Source organism: Neovison vison, chromosome 4 (genome assembly GCF_020171115.1).
Source record: "Neovison vison isolate M4711 chromosome 4, ASM_NN_V1, whole genome shotgun sequence".
NCBI lineage: Eukaryota > Metazoa > Chordata > Mammalia > Carnivora > Mustelidae > Neogale > Neogale vison.
In genome coordinates this window covers 180,959,695-180,973,566 of record NC_058094.1, presented here as the reverse complement: position 1 = coordinate 180,973,566, position 13,872 = coordinate 180,959,695, and the positions used below count along the sequence as shown (strand labels likewise).

The 13,872-nt window shown below is 40.3% G+C and overlaps 1 protein-coding gene across 1 annotated transcript; it reads left to right on the top strand.

Annotated features, from left to right (window-relative positions):
- The first annotated feature begins 11,515 nt into the window (after positions 1–11,515).
- On the top strand, positions 11,516–13,537 carry NPVF (neuropeptide VF precursor). Its single transcript, XM_044244556.1, has 2 exons — positions 11,516–11,653; positions 13,154–13,537. The coding sequence occupies exons 1-2, from the start codon at positions 11,516–11,518 to the stop codon at positions 13,535–13,537; spliced, it is 522 nt and encodes a 173-aa protein (XP_044100491.1).
- Positions 13,538–13,872: the final 335 nt, after the last annotated feature.

The following is a 13,872-nucleotide window of genomic DNA, read 5'->3' as shown; positions in this document are numbered from 1 at the left end:
CATCAACACTACAATCATTCTCATTCCTGAAGGCTGTCATTATCTTAGAGAATTCTAGAGAGGCTATGCCACCGTCTTGTTTGGTGTCAGTGTTCGAAGAAGATGAAAAAACCCAGAGTAAAATGACTGAGCAGTACTATGCATTTGATTGGCAATTATGTCTAAGATAACTCAACCAAATAGCAAACCAGAAATCACTTATTTTCTTAGTATAATAACCAACAAATAGATTAACTATCAGATCTTCCACTCACACTCACTGCACGTGTTAGTTGAATTATGCTCTTTCTATTTGTGAAAAAAGTATAATTAAGTATATTTCAAGAAGTACTAAATATTAATAAAAATGGAAGAAATGCAGATGGTCTAGATAACATAGTAAAAGATGAATGATTCATGGGGTCACTATTTCTGTGAACAGAACTTGAGAAACTGCAGATAAAGAAAGACTCCAGGCCTGTGACATGACACTATTTAAAGCACATACTTACTACCTGTATAATAGGCTGGAAAAGGGCTGATCCAACTGATGAAGGTTTAGATCTATGACTTACATTATCATGATGAATCCTATATTAATATTAAAGTTCTATCCATCACATTGGAAATTTTCCTAGAGAGTTTTTAACATTTCCCTAGTGGCTGTCTTCATATGTAAATCACTGCCATCCTGGGAGACCAGTGCAGAATCTCCGCTTGTAACTTTTTCTACATTACATTTTTTTCCACTTTATTTCTGTGCAAACTGAGTCCCTTTGGGTTTTAGAAAAAAGAAAGTCACTCTCTCTTGAGATCACTTGAATGTATACCACTCTCGCAAAGGCTCTCCTTCAGCTGTTCTGCATTGTGTCCTACTTCCCTTTTGTTTGCTGATAGTAAAATTAGCAGCAGCAAGAGGTCTGCTCTGTAGGCTTAGGAAACTTGGCTCGAGCTGCTAGGACAAGCAATAAATGTTGGCCAGCTTATATTTTGTAGCCTGTAAAATGTTGGATATCGAAGCTCAGATTCTTTGGTCGGTGGCCACAGTCTGCAAATGTCACATCACATCAAAATCACTTCAGCAACTGTTCACAGACCTGACCAAAGGGAGTGAGGTGATGCAATCAGACCATGCAGGAGAGGAGCTGGAGTCTCGTGGTACTAATTTACTGTTTCTTAAGAACAGTGCTGCCCAGGTTCTCAGGTGTGACAAAGATCTGGGGGTCTCCTTGACTCTAATTACTGTGAGCTCCAAATTCAACTACTTTTGAGATTTGGGATGGGGGTAAAGGAAAAGAATAACAGGCCCAGAATCACTCACTAGGCCTCATTCTCTCTTCCGTGCCCAAAAGAAAACCTTGAAGCTACAAGTTCATCTTCTACCAGCCTTCCAATGATGCTCTCCTCCCTCCCAGCCTACATCCCTCTTCCTCCTCCTTCCACACCACAATTAACTCTAGAGGGTAGTCAGAATAAAAGCAGAGGAGTAGCAGTGATCAGTAACTGACATTTTGGAGGAACTTGCGGGCTAATGACTTAGCTGAGCATTTGCTCGACTTTTTCCCCAAATAGGCTGTTTAGAAACTGCAGGCAGCCGAACAGAGAGCACGTGGACACTGACTAGCTGCCCTTCACCCCACAGCTGTCATTTGTTCCAGAATGTAGCCAACCCACATCATCCTCCCCGACTTCCACTTTTTTTCACAATTTACCCCTCAGAAGGCTTCCAGGAGGGGGTCTGAAGGAGAAGGATTGGCATCACCCAGGGCATCCTCAACTTCCTTTACTACTGTAGTTAAGGAGAGGGATGTAGAACTAAATGGTCCAGCCTCTTAGATGGAGAGCATCTACTGTAAGCAGTGGAAGGGAGAAATTACCTGGCAGATTTTTCATTTGAAAAACTTTATAAATTTTTTAATCTTATTCTTTCAAAATGAGCCATAAATGGGTCAAATGATATTGAATGGTAAAATGGATGTGGTATGAATTCTTTATAATTATGGAAATGGCAGCTTCCTTATTGGTTGCATGAGTCACATAACATGTAATTCCCTGTCTTGGGTTATTAATAATGGATACACAGTTATCAAATTGTTTTAATGAACACTTCTAAAATACTTTCTGTCACTGAAAGCAAATATTTTATTGTAGACAGATATATTTGTAGGACTGAACTAGGATGTCCCATTATTACTACTTCTAATTTAGCGTAAATAATGTCAAAAAATTGACAGAAAACAATGAAGCTAATTATCAAAAAAAATTGCTTATATTTGGAATTATACACAAAGAATCTTATTTTTACTATCTCCAAAATAAACATTTACTAATCTATTATTTAAGGAAAGTTCATTGTCTAAGGAACGAGAATTTTGGAGTGTTTCCAAAGGCTACCCAAGTGCCAGGCAGAGAATGGCAAGTCAACCAACTTAATAGAAAAATAAACTTGCTTGCTCAAAAAGCAGTGAACCACTCTACTCTGGGTCATAGAACTCATTCAACCTTAGTAAGCACAGTGGGAAGAAATGAAGCAAGCCAGTATCACCACAGAAAAACAAAGGGTGTGAAACAGTTAGGAAAGAGGCCCAAGTTAAAAAGAGTTTAGGACCATTTAGGGACCAAACCACCTGGTCTTGAAATTCTCAGGACAGTGCTTCATATCTGGTGTTGAGCATAATGGTGGAAACAGGAGCACCTCCAAATGCCAAAGAGAAACACCTGAGCCAGGCCTCCCACCTGCCAGGGGAGAAAGGGAATCTTACAGGCTCTCAAAGTTGGCACTGCTTTTGATGGATATATGGAGAAATAGCTGGGAATTGTGCCCTCAGCTGCCCCTGGGGAAGGAAGATCTTGAATTTGTTTTGTTTTGTTTTGTTTTTACCATCAAAGCCCCATATGAGCCACAAAAATATCTCACAAGAACACCTGCTTGCAAAAACAAAGACCCAGATGGCAGAGATGAAAGCACTGTCTACCAGTATCACTGAGCTAGGACAGAGACCTCCTCAGCATCTTTAAAGAAAAACAGAGACATGCCCCTTTAAGTGGCTTTCTATCTGCAACTCAGAACTTCAGTATTTCACCAGCTTGGGAAGTAGTTTTCCTCTGCCTGGGGAATTCTCTTCCTCAGGAAGAGAAGCGTCCAGATTCTTCCTCATGCTCTATCTAACCAGCTGTTTTAGACGCTTTTGTATTGTCTTCCCAGTAACAACACTTACCCCCAACGCTTTCACAGGTTTGCGATACTATCTTCAATGTTAATGCAATATGACCCTCCTCTGGCTATAAATGATTGGTTCAGGATGGGGCTCCTTATCTAAAATGGGCCAATCAGAATCCTTCCCTGGTGATTTTGAATCTGGAACTGATATAAAGCAGTTTTCTCATGAGGTTGCTGAAACTGAGGATATATAAACTCAGAAGGCATTAATAAATGGGCTGAGAGGTGGGAAAATCAAGACAGCAGTAGGAAGGAATAACGAAACTGATGCATTGAGAGAAGAAATCAGAATCAAGGAGAAAGTCCCAATGGTGATTTGAGTCCTAGGCACCAGATGTTCTAGAGGCCCCAACCCCATTCATAAGATATCCCCATATCCTCATAATAAATTCTCCATTTTGCTTAAACACATTAGAAATTTCAGTAACATGCAACCAAGGAGCTCTGAGTAATATACCAGGTAAAGGAGAGCTAGTTTTGCAGCTGTGCCTATGAAAAGCCTCAACTGCGAAACATTTACAAGACTAGAAAACCACTCTAGAGGCAGGAAGGTCCAAAGTCAGCTCACAGTGATTTCTCTCCTCTTTCATCTCTCACCATGGCCAAGATTCTGGGACTCCTCCTCCTTCGTTATGTTTATCCAAGTTAGATCAGGTTAAGAGAGTCATTAAGGGAAGTTTTGAAGTGATAAATTTAAAGAAACAAATCAACCCAAAGATATGGAAACATAGGAAGGGCAGCTCCACTGCTCTTGGCTTAGGTATTGAGGAACAGGGCATGGACAGAGGTGGCATTCACAGAAAGATCCACACCAGTCTCCTAGTGGGATGTTTCTAGATCATGGATCATCAGCTACTCCTTTTCGATGAATCAGAGAGGGCTCCAACAGGGCCCATCAGCCAAAGCCCACCATCATAAAACCGCTCTGGGTCATTTAAACTGTCATGTAAACTATTGTGTCTACAATAGGCTATTGTCCCTAGAAATGGTAAGGCTGCTTGTATATCTAAATATGTTCTGAAGACCTAAAAATATGTTCTAGATACCATGGTCTTCTTTATTATTGTTTCTCAAAGTGTAAATACCTGATTTCTTAAACCCTTCTGGTACAGAACCCAGTATAAAATGATATCCATTAGGTATTAACATTTATTTAGCTCATTTAACCTCAAGTCAGTACAGAATTTTGTGTGTAGATTTCACCTTTTAGAATCAGGAGATGGACAGAAAATCTTCTCCTCTAATTAAATTTATACTCCATGTCACTACAGATTTAAAAGTACGCTTTTGAGTCCTCCTCCAACAACTATTTGACTAAGGGTTTTCCGTTTGGTTGCTTGGCATTGGTTGCATTTTATTTGTCATGGAATTGGCTGAGTTTAACCAGCAGAACTGCCATGCTGTCATTCCTGGCTACGTCATGGACACATCCTTTTGAGGGTCTCATAAACCCGGTGTTGAAGGAAAGTGTAAACCCCTCCTCAGTAATGAGATCCAGCCACTATGATCTAAGGGATACAGGTGCCCACTGGGATGAGGTACCCACATGAGCTCAGACCTAGAACGAAGGAGCAGGCAGGATGGCCAAAGCCAAAGGAACTGGTAACAGAGAAGAATAAAGTCCCAGCGCCAGTGTGTTAACACAAGGGCCAGCTTCTGCTCAGAACAGCAACTGCATGGCTGCTGTGGGCCTTCAAGAAACTCCTACGAGTAGTACTCAGGAGCACAGGAGACAGATGACCCCTAATCAAAAAGAAAAAACAAACCACAGCCCATTCATGTGTATTTCTCAAGTAGCCCTCTTATCATCTGTTTTCATCGTGATGAAAAAGGATCTAGAAAAGTCCACATTCGTGATGATGCTCATTATTAGTTAGCCATCTGCCCTAACTCCTATTTGAAATGGGAAAACAGTTGTACTTAAAAACATTCTCCAAAACCCGCATCAGTGTAGGCTTAAGCAACAAATGTCCTCCCCAGTGAAGATGTGTTCAGGCTAGTGGAAAAATCAGGCTAGTGGATTAGGCTAGGTCTTTCCTAAACTATAAGTCTCAAATTTTCTTTTCACTAAAGCAAATTATTATTTGAAGAGCACATTCCACATTTTAGAGCAGAATCCTTCAAAACACAAACAAGATATTGAAAAGTCACCCTCTTCGCAAAAAGCTAAATTATTCTGCTCAGGTTAGAATAACAAGATGGTTTGCTTATTTTAAAAATATCAAAGGCAAAACTGGCTCAAGAAAGGGGTGGGGGGGAAATCCCAGGAAAAGACTTGGTTTCCATTACCTATATTTGTATAAAAGCTATGTGCTGTTTTAACTAAACATCTGGTCTTTGTCCCTCATGTAGAGAATTCTGAGTTTTCTTGACACTTTGGCAAGAGGTACCATAACCCCCTGCCAGGCTAGTAAAAATCACACATTTTTCCTGCAAGGAAAAAAATGTCAATAAAAATGAAACATTAAAAAGCGTAAAAGCTTGAATTGGAAAGCTGTGCTGTAGAGAGGCGGCTTCCTAATCAGCCTTGCACAATTGCTGTAAAAATTCTTTAAAACATTACCACTCCATATCACTTGAAAGATTTAATACTGAAGAGTTTGTTCAGTATATTGCTCTAAAATACGTCCTTTAGTCATAGGGACCTTGTCATTTCATCAACCTTCTAGAATAAATCTTGTGAATTGATTTTTATAATTATTTAATATGTATTCCTATACAAACAAATTCTTTAAGTGACTCCAAGTAGAATTGAATTTCAACTGCTTTTACTACATGGAGGAATCATCTTTGTCTCTTGTCCACATCAGCATCTCCAAGGACATGGCACTATACTGTGTCACAATAAAAAGCAGGAGAAGTAAATACAATCCTGCTATCAAAATATGACAAGCTCATTATTAAAAACCACTCATAAATCTTGAAATAAAGGCACCACCACACATCTTTAAAATAGTAATGTTATATAATTTGCATAGGATGATTTCATTTGGAACCAAGACAGGTATTTCTTTTGTCTCTGCACACAATATACTGAAATGTATTTATACAGTAATGCCACCACCCACCTGAAATTAGTTAACAAATGGTTACAAAATACTTTGCAAACATGCAATGCAAAATAAGACTACAATGCCCATAAATTCTTCTACAGAGTGCAACAACTGGACTATGCTTGGATGGAGAGGAAGAAAAAAACTGTCAAGAGGCCTAAGGCCTGGGAGTCCACTGCTGGGCTGAGGGCGAGGGACAGGGCTCTATAACAAAGTTCTTCTGCATATTAACACTCACCACCTCTTCGGCAGACCTCACCAGGGCCCTAGAGGGCACGGATCAATGTGGGGGGGAAGCTAGCTCTGCTGCATAAAATTTTAAGTAAAAACTTGCAGCCCATGGCACAAAAACAATCATTTATTTTAAATATTGTCCTAGAGGTCCAGATAAACCAGAACCTTACAAAGTCCTAGACCCAACTCAGTCAGCTCAGTTCCTGATGGGTAGGAAGGATTTGTCCCCTACTCTAACTGCCTGCCGGAGGTTGGAGGCATCTAGTGGGCGTGGAAAAATAACGAACAATCAGAGAACACTTTTCTGTCCTCAGCCAGGGGAACCTATGAAGTCCGCCTCCTGGACAACCCTGAAGCATCGTCAGGAAGCCCTTTTTAGGTCTGTATCATCCCTTCTCACACCCTTCCTGGTGTCTGGACCCGTCAACACAGCAAGATACATCAGAACATACTGAACTTATCAAGCTGCATGTAGCACCGTTAACAGGATAAACCTATACTCACATTCAACCTACGCATACCTGACTGTCCACATGTAGGTCTCAGTCTGGGAAAGCTTTAGGAGGGATTCCTCACTGGGAAAATGTTAAGATGTTAAGATTTCAGGGTAAGGCAACAAACTTAAGCTTTAATAATGTGTAAGTCACAGTAAAGAGGAAACTCTGGTCAACAGCCAAAACCAGGAAAAACAGCACCTTCAGTTTGTTTGTTTTTAAAGATTTTATTTATTTATTTGTGAGAGAGAAAGCGAGTGAGAGCGAGCACAGGCAGAGAGTGGCAGGCAGAGTCAGAGGGAGAAGCAGGCTCCCTGCGGAGCAAGGAGCTCAATGTGGGACTCGATCCCAGGACTCTGGGATCATGACCTGAGCTGAAGGCAGCTGCTTAACCAACTGAGCCACCCAGGCATCCCAGCACCTTCAGTTTTAACCCTTATTCCTTATACCAGAGAAAAAAATGTATTCACTTGTTTAGAAATAAAGTGTCCTGGGTACCTGTGTGGCTCAGATGGTTAGACATCTGCCTTCGACTGTCATGATCTCTGGGTCCTGGGATAGAGCCCCATAAGGTTCAGCAGGGAGCCCGCTTCTCCCTCACCCTCTGCCTCTCCCCCTGCTTATGGGCGCTCTCTGTCTCTGTCTCTGTCTCTGTCTCTCTCCAATGAATACATAAAATCTTTTTTAAAAGACGGAAATATAGTGCTGTAGCATCTGTAAGATAAACAATGGAAATGCCACTGTGATCTACGCAAGCAAGGCTCTGCCCTCAAGTGGCTCCCCCGAGCAGTACAGGGGGACAGGAGGCAAGGTACAGTACAGAGCAAGTCTGTAAAAGTGAAAAAACCACAACTGGGCAAGAACAAAGAGCCATTTATTGGCACTGGACGTCAAAAGTCAGATATTCAAACAGGAACGTTTCTCACAACATGTGATGCCTCAACTGAGACTCAAACGATGAGGAGATGCAAGAAGAAGAGAGGAGAGTGGACAGATATTCCATGCACAGGAAAACCATGAGCAGAGGCTAGAGAAATTGCAGCCATTTGGAAGAATAGAAAGAAGTTTGTCATAAAGCACAGAGGTGGCAGGGAGGAGTGGGAGAGGCAACGCAGGAGACGTTAAGACGTCTACGAGTAATGAAAAGTGGCCTAGGTGATTCCACAAAAAATGGAAACCACTGGAAGGTTTTTGAAAAGAAATCTCAAATACGCTCTACTTTGTGAAGACATTTCTGATTGCTCCATAGAGGAAGAACTGGAGAGGACCAAGGAAAAAGTGTAAGCAAGAGAACATAGTGAGCTGAGTACTGGCACTGGGGATGGAGAGATGTGAACAGATTAATTGGAATTTAGAACAGACCAGGTTTGATGGGGCAGACTGGCACAGCGAGAACACGTTCAGAATGCTTGGGTTCAAATCCTGGCCCTGCCATTTGTAGAGAAATTTACTTCATCCTTTGGCACCTTAGTCTTCCTTTCCAGAAAGCTGGAGGAGGAGGCGAAGGAGGAGGAGCAGTAGTAGTTGTAACTGCTAATGAGATTATTATGAAAGCTAAACAAGTTAATTCACAAAGTACTTAGGACAGTTCTTGGTATGTGGTAAGTGCTCAGAAAAATAGTGTGTCTAGTATTATTGAGTGTAATAACTCAAAACTAGAAATTAGTTTTTCATTGACTCTAGAATAGGATGAGGGAGAAAAGGGGAGGAAATAGTCATGGATCTCCCAAAGGATTTGGGCTGGGTCAAGTGGGTGAATGGCCATGCCAGTTAATCTATTTACTGCCTCTCAACTCCAAATCCACTCTTGATTTCATGCTCTGAGATAAGAGAGATGGACTCCCTAAGCATTTATCCTTTGCAGCAGGTATAATTTTATGCTTTGTCAGTAAAAGGCACTAGAGGGGTATACTACAGGAGGAAGAGACATCTCTTTCTGGATCAAATGGGTTTCCATTTGCTTCTTTTTGCCTACACATGGCTGCCGGTGGTACAGGTGGGGGACACGTGGCAGCATTCATCATGGCTATGGCAGATTCCCAATGAGTCTCACAGTTCCCCAGAAGTTGCCTTCCCAGCCTTGATCCATTCGCACCCCAGAAGAGTACCTCCCACCTGTGATGAGAGACAGGCTCTGGCCTGGAGTAGCACCCTTCTCTGGCATCCATACTTTCTCAGTTGGGACATAGAGCACCTGAGACGCCTGTGAGGCATCCCAATGGCAGCATCTGGTAGGAAGCCAAGGACGTGAAGTGTCCAAGCTGGAGAGAGAGTCTTAGACAGGAGTAGCTTCAAGTCTCTAAAGTCTTAGTAAAATGAAGCATGTATGGAAATGCCACATGGCCAGGAGACAGACGTTGTTTTCATTTTTTGTATGCTTCTATGTCTCATCAGGAATCCCTACATAGGCTACGTATACAGGAGCACATTTCATCGAAAGACAGAGTGATTTCGTACTGTGTATGTCAGGTCATGCTATTTTATATCGATGTTTTCCAAGCTAACTAAGAATATGGTTGAAAAGTGCCAAGCCCTGTATTAATAAGCGAACTCTAAGTACACTCCAAACTTGTGGACAGATATTCCATGCACAGGAAAACCATGAGCAGAGGCGAGAGAAATTGCAGCCATTTGGAAGAATAGAAAGAAGTTTGTCATAAAGCACAGAGGTGGCAGGGAGGAGTGGGAGAGGCAACGCAGGAGACGTTAAGACGTCTTGTTTTGAACAAGAGTTTTGAACCTGGTGGAGGCAGAGGAGCGATTAGTCAGATCAGCTATACTAGGTGCTGACTGCAATCCGAAAAACTCATAGATGTGCCAAAACCCCAAGTAGCAGAATTGCAAACTGATGTAATGCTAACCTCTGAAACAACCAGCCAGCAAGCATATCCTGAAAGAGACCCAGGCTGATCCCTTCCACTCTTTCCAGGGTGTGAACTCGGCCCCCACATAACTTGCTCCTCGCTTCACCCATTTCTCAAAAGTTTGAATCTACTGACCACAAAAAAAGGAAGTTCCATCAGCACTTTGCAAAGGAACAATTTGAAAGAGAAATGCATTAAATCCTCGGGGAAATTAAACCCAAATAATCCAATAACAGTCTTACAAAATTAACCCTAGACTATAAATTGAATTAATTGCCTCCTATTGCGGGGATCCTTGGCTAGCACGGACCAAAACAAATGAAGCCAATGATGTCAACTGCCTGAAGAGAAGCTGTGGGCAGTGGGACCTCAGGGTACCCAAGAGTTTACGCACTGTTGTTTTTCTAATTTATTCTGGAGATCTATAATCTGGAGAAGGATCTTCACTTCCACCCATCACATACCTTAAATTATGGCACTTTGTGAGAGTGGCTCGAGGTGGCACAATCCTTGACACAAAAGGTGCAACTTTATGACTTGCTCTTTTGTGAATTCACCTCTAAGTGTCTGTGTCTAGAAGTAGCTAGAGATCCATCACTGTAAGGTCTTTGTCTCCTGAGAGGGTTGAATGGGCAGATGGGAACAAGTAATGATTTCTCTAGAACCTAGGCAGTCTAATGATAAGGCAGGTCTTTAAGAATATCAGTCATGTGCTCCAAAAGGGACGTGCTTTGGCATTTCAGGACATAAGCATTTATTTCTATAAATTCTTTTCTGATGCCATGATGTCAGTATGCCTGTGGCAATGTGAGATTACCCAAATAATACGGGCGAGGGGAGCAACAAAATTAGCATGTGTGTGACTTACCAAACCTTTGCCAGGGTTCTTAAGGGCTCTGAGGAGGAAGGTAGGATACGGCATCATCACAGAAATACAATCCCAGTGATTTATACAGTTTTGCCAAATAAGGCCCACGGGGAAGATACAAAAGGCCTAGAACTGCCTCCAGCTTCTCTTGAGACAGCCTGTTTGTCAAAACGCCTAGCTCATGGTCTTATGCCCTCCTTTCACATCATAGCTGACATTTAATCCTGACACTGTTTAATAACCAAACAGCATTTTACAAAAAGTTAATTAATGTCATTTTATTTGGGTACTATGTGACTTAGAACTCTTTTTATATTCTGAATTTTGTTTGACATTTTGAAAATACTATGCCTAACTCTTTTGTGTGGGTTTTAAAAAAAGCACTTTTTAAAATATAGCTAGCATGAATTGAATACTATTTTTTTTTTCCCTTCTCAAGAATTGACGCAAACACCAAAATATTTTTCATTCGAGCTCAAAGAAATGAAGCATTCTGTTTGTTTGGAATCTTAATTACCATGGTCCCAAACTTACCTAATTAGAAGCTCCTTCATAATGAGGAAAATTATTTTCAAAGTTAATGAATTTGCAAACAGGAAGATTGCTGTCTTTCCAGAATGAATTACCCACATTCCTTAAATATATAGTTAAACACTAATTAATATTAGTACTTAAAATATGTGGGATTGGTTTCACTGATAAATCAAACTTTCCTTTGTTTTAGACAGTATAAAAAGACTACGATTCCCCTCCGTGTAGACATCAGGCTGCACATTGAAACTTAATTCTAGATTCTGAACAAAATGAAAGTTATTTCATCAAAATGTTTCATTTTAGTGATTTTAGCCACTTCAAGCTTGTTAACATCAAATGTCTTTTGTTCAGATGAATTAATGATGTCCAATCTTGCCAGCAAAGAAAATTATGACAAAGATTCTGAGGTAAGTTTTTTAACTCCAACATGACTAATATTAACTATATATTTGTCCTAAATCTAATGCATTTTTATTTTATAAAGAAAAAGGAATGTTTGTTGGTGCTTTGTTGTTTGTCCAATTGCAGCCTTCCATGACAGTGTGTTGATGTAACTTGTATTTTTTAATACAACAGCAAACAGTCTGGCATAATGACAATTTATATACAGGATATGATACTTAGCAAGCACAAGGTACATTAATAATTTTCAATTGACTCAGAAGTACACAGTTGTAATAAATAGTTGCAGAAATAAGACCTGGATATATTTCAGCTGAACATTTGAGCTGTCTTCAACTACAAACAACAACAACAACAAAAATATATAAGGATTATCTGTCCTACTTAGTAATGATGAGCCAGTAAGTTTATGGTACATCTATATCAAAGTAACGTATTTATCCTTAGATGGTAGAATTGCAAGATGTTTCTATTTTATTTTTTATGATTTTATATATTTTCCAAACTTGCTGAAATGAGTATGTATTTCTTTTCACAATCAGAGAAACAATCATTTAAAAATCTTCATAGGGACAAATTTTCATGGTAAAGCTAAATCTAATTAAATATTTGCTCTATTTTAAATGGTTCATTTAAGGTCGGTATGTTAGTGGTACATAGCCCACAAACCAAACAGTGCTTTCCTAAAAATGTAACTTGTGTACTAATAAAAATACAATCAGTTTCTTAGAGCAGAGCTCTGAATATGAGCGGGTAAGAAAGACGATGGAGCCTCCTCTAACTCTACCCCAAAACCTGGCCAGCATCTCTGTTTTCACGTATCCGCCACTTCAGCATTTAAAAAGAGGAGACACGGGGACATGAAGAGGCAGTGGGAGGTTTCTCTAAAATCAAAATATAAAAATACATGAATATTTCATAAATAACATGGATCAAAAGCTGAAGGAGAACAACTGCAGTAAGATAAATTTTTGCCTCCTTTCGATCCTTTGTATGCTCCGGCTGCTCAAACACGTTGCTGTATTCGCTCTATGGATTTTAGTAATATTTTACGGTTGTCTTACAATAGTCCAGGGATAGAGAAACTGGACTGCTTTAAGAAACCTAATATGAACTATTTATTTAAAAATTCTGCCTATGAAAACACAAACTTTGTTTGTTGCTTTAACAGTTCTGCAAACTAAAGTCTGGGTTTAAGTTAATTCGGGGTTTAGACCTATTGCCTATAACAATAACTTATTTTTTTAAGATTTAAAAAAAATTTTTTTAATTTTTTTAATTTTTTATTAACAAATAATGTATTATTAGCCCCAAGGGTACAGGTCTGTGAATCGCCAGGTTTCCACACTTCACAGCACTCACCATAGCAGATACCCTCCCCAATGTCCATAACCCAACCACCCTCTCCCTCCTCCCTCCCCCCAGTATCCCTCAGTTTGTTTTGTGAGAGTAAGAGTCTCTTATGGTTAACAATAACTTATTTTAATATACATTTCCAATCATAGCCTGAAGGAGACCTTAAGGGGGAAAAAGAAAGAAGTCTGAATTTTGAAGAACTAAAAAACTGGGGTCCAAAATCTGTCATTAAGATGAGTGCACCCACAGTCAACAAAATGCCACACTCAGCAGCCAACTTGCCATTAAGATTTGGGAGGACAGTGGAAGAAAAAAGAAGCACTGGGGTGATGGCCAATCTGCCTCTGAGATTTGGAAGAAATATAAAGGAAAGCATCTCAAGACATGTTCCTAACCTGCCCCAGAGGTTTGGGAGAACAACAGCCAAAAGTGTCGCCAAGACACTGAGTGATTTGCTCCAACAATTCATGCATTCGCCATCTGCCAGTGAGCTACTCCAAGAACTGCCAGCCTCAAGAAATCCAGAATTCTGATCAAAAACTCCCAGGGTAAATACCTGAAAACCAGTTAAAATGCATGGGCTCTTGTATATAGCTGGTCCAGAAACGTGAAAAAGGATTACCTCTTTTCAAAAGAAATTCTAAGAAAGTTAAGAGTCTTAGGAGGAAAAAAGCAAAGAGAAAGGGAAATAAGTACCTAAACTGAGAGGGCCAGATATAAACATGAGTAGCAGTAGGAAGTAATGACGTGGCTTCCCCTAAGCCCCACATGGGCATCAATCTCATTATTCTATAGTCACACACTGAGTAAGAAGATTCGATGACGTGATTGGGAATTAGGCCTGTGACATATAGTCCAACATTTGACC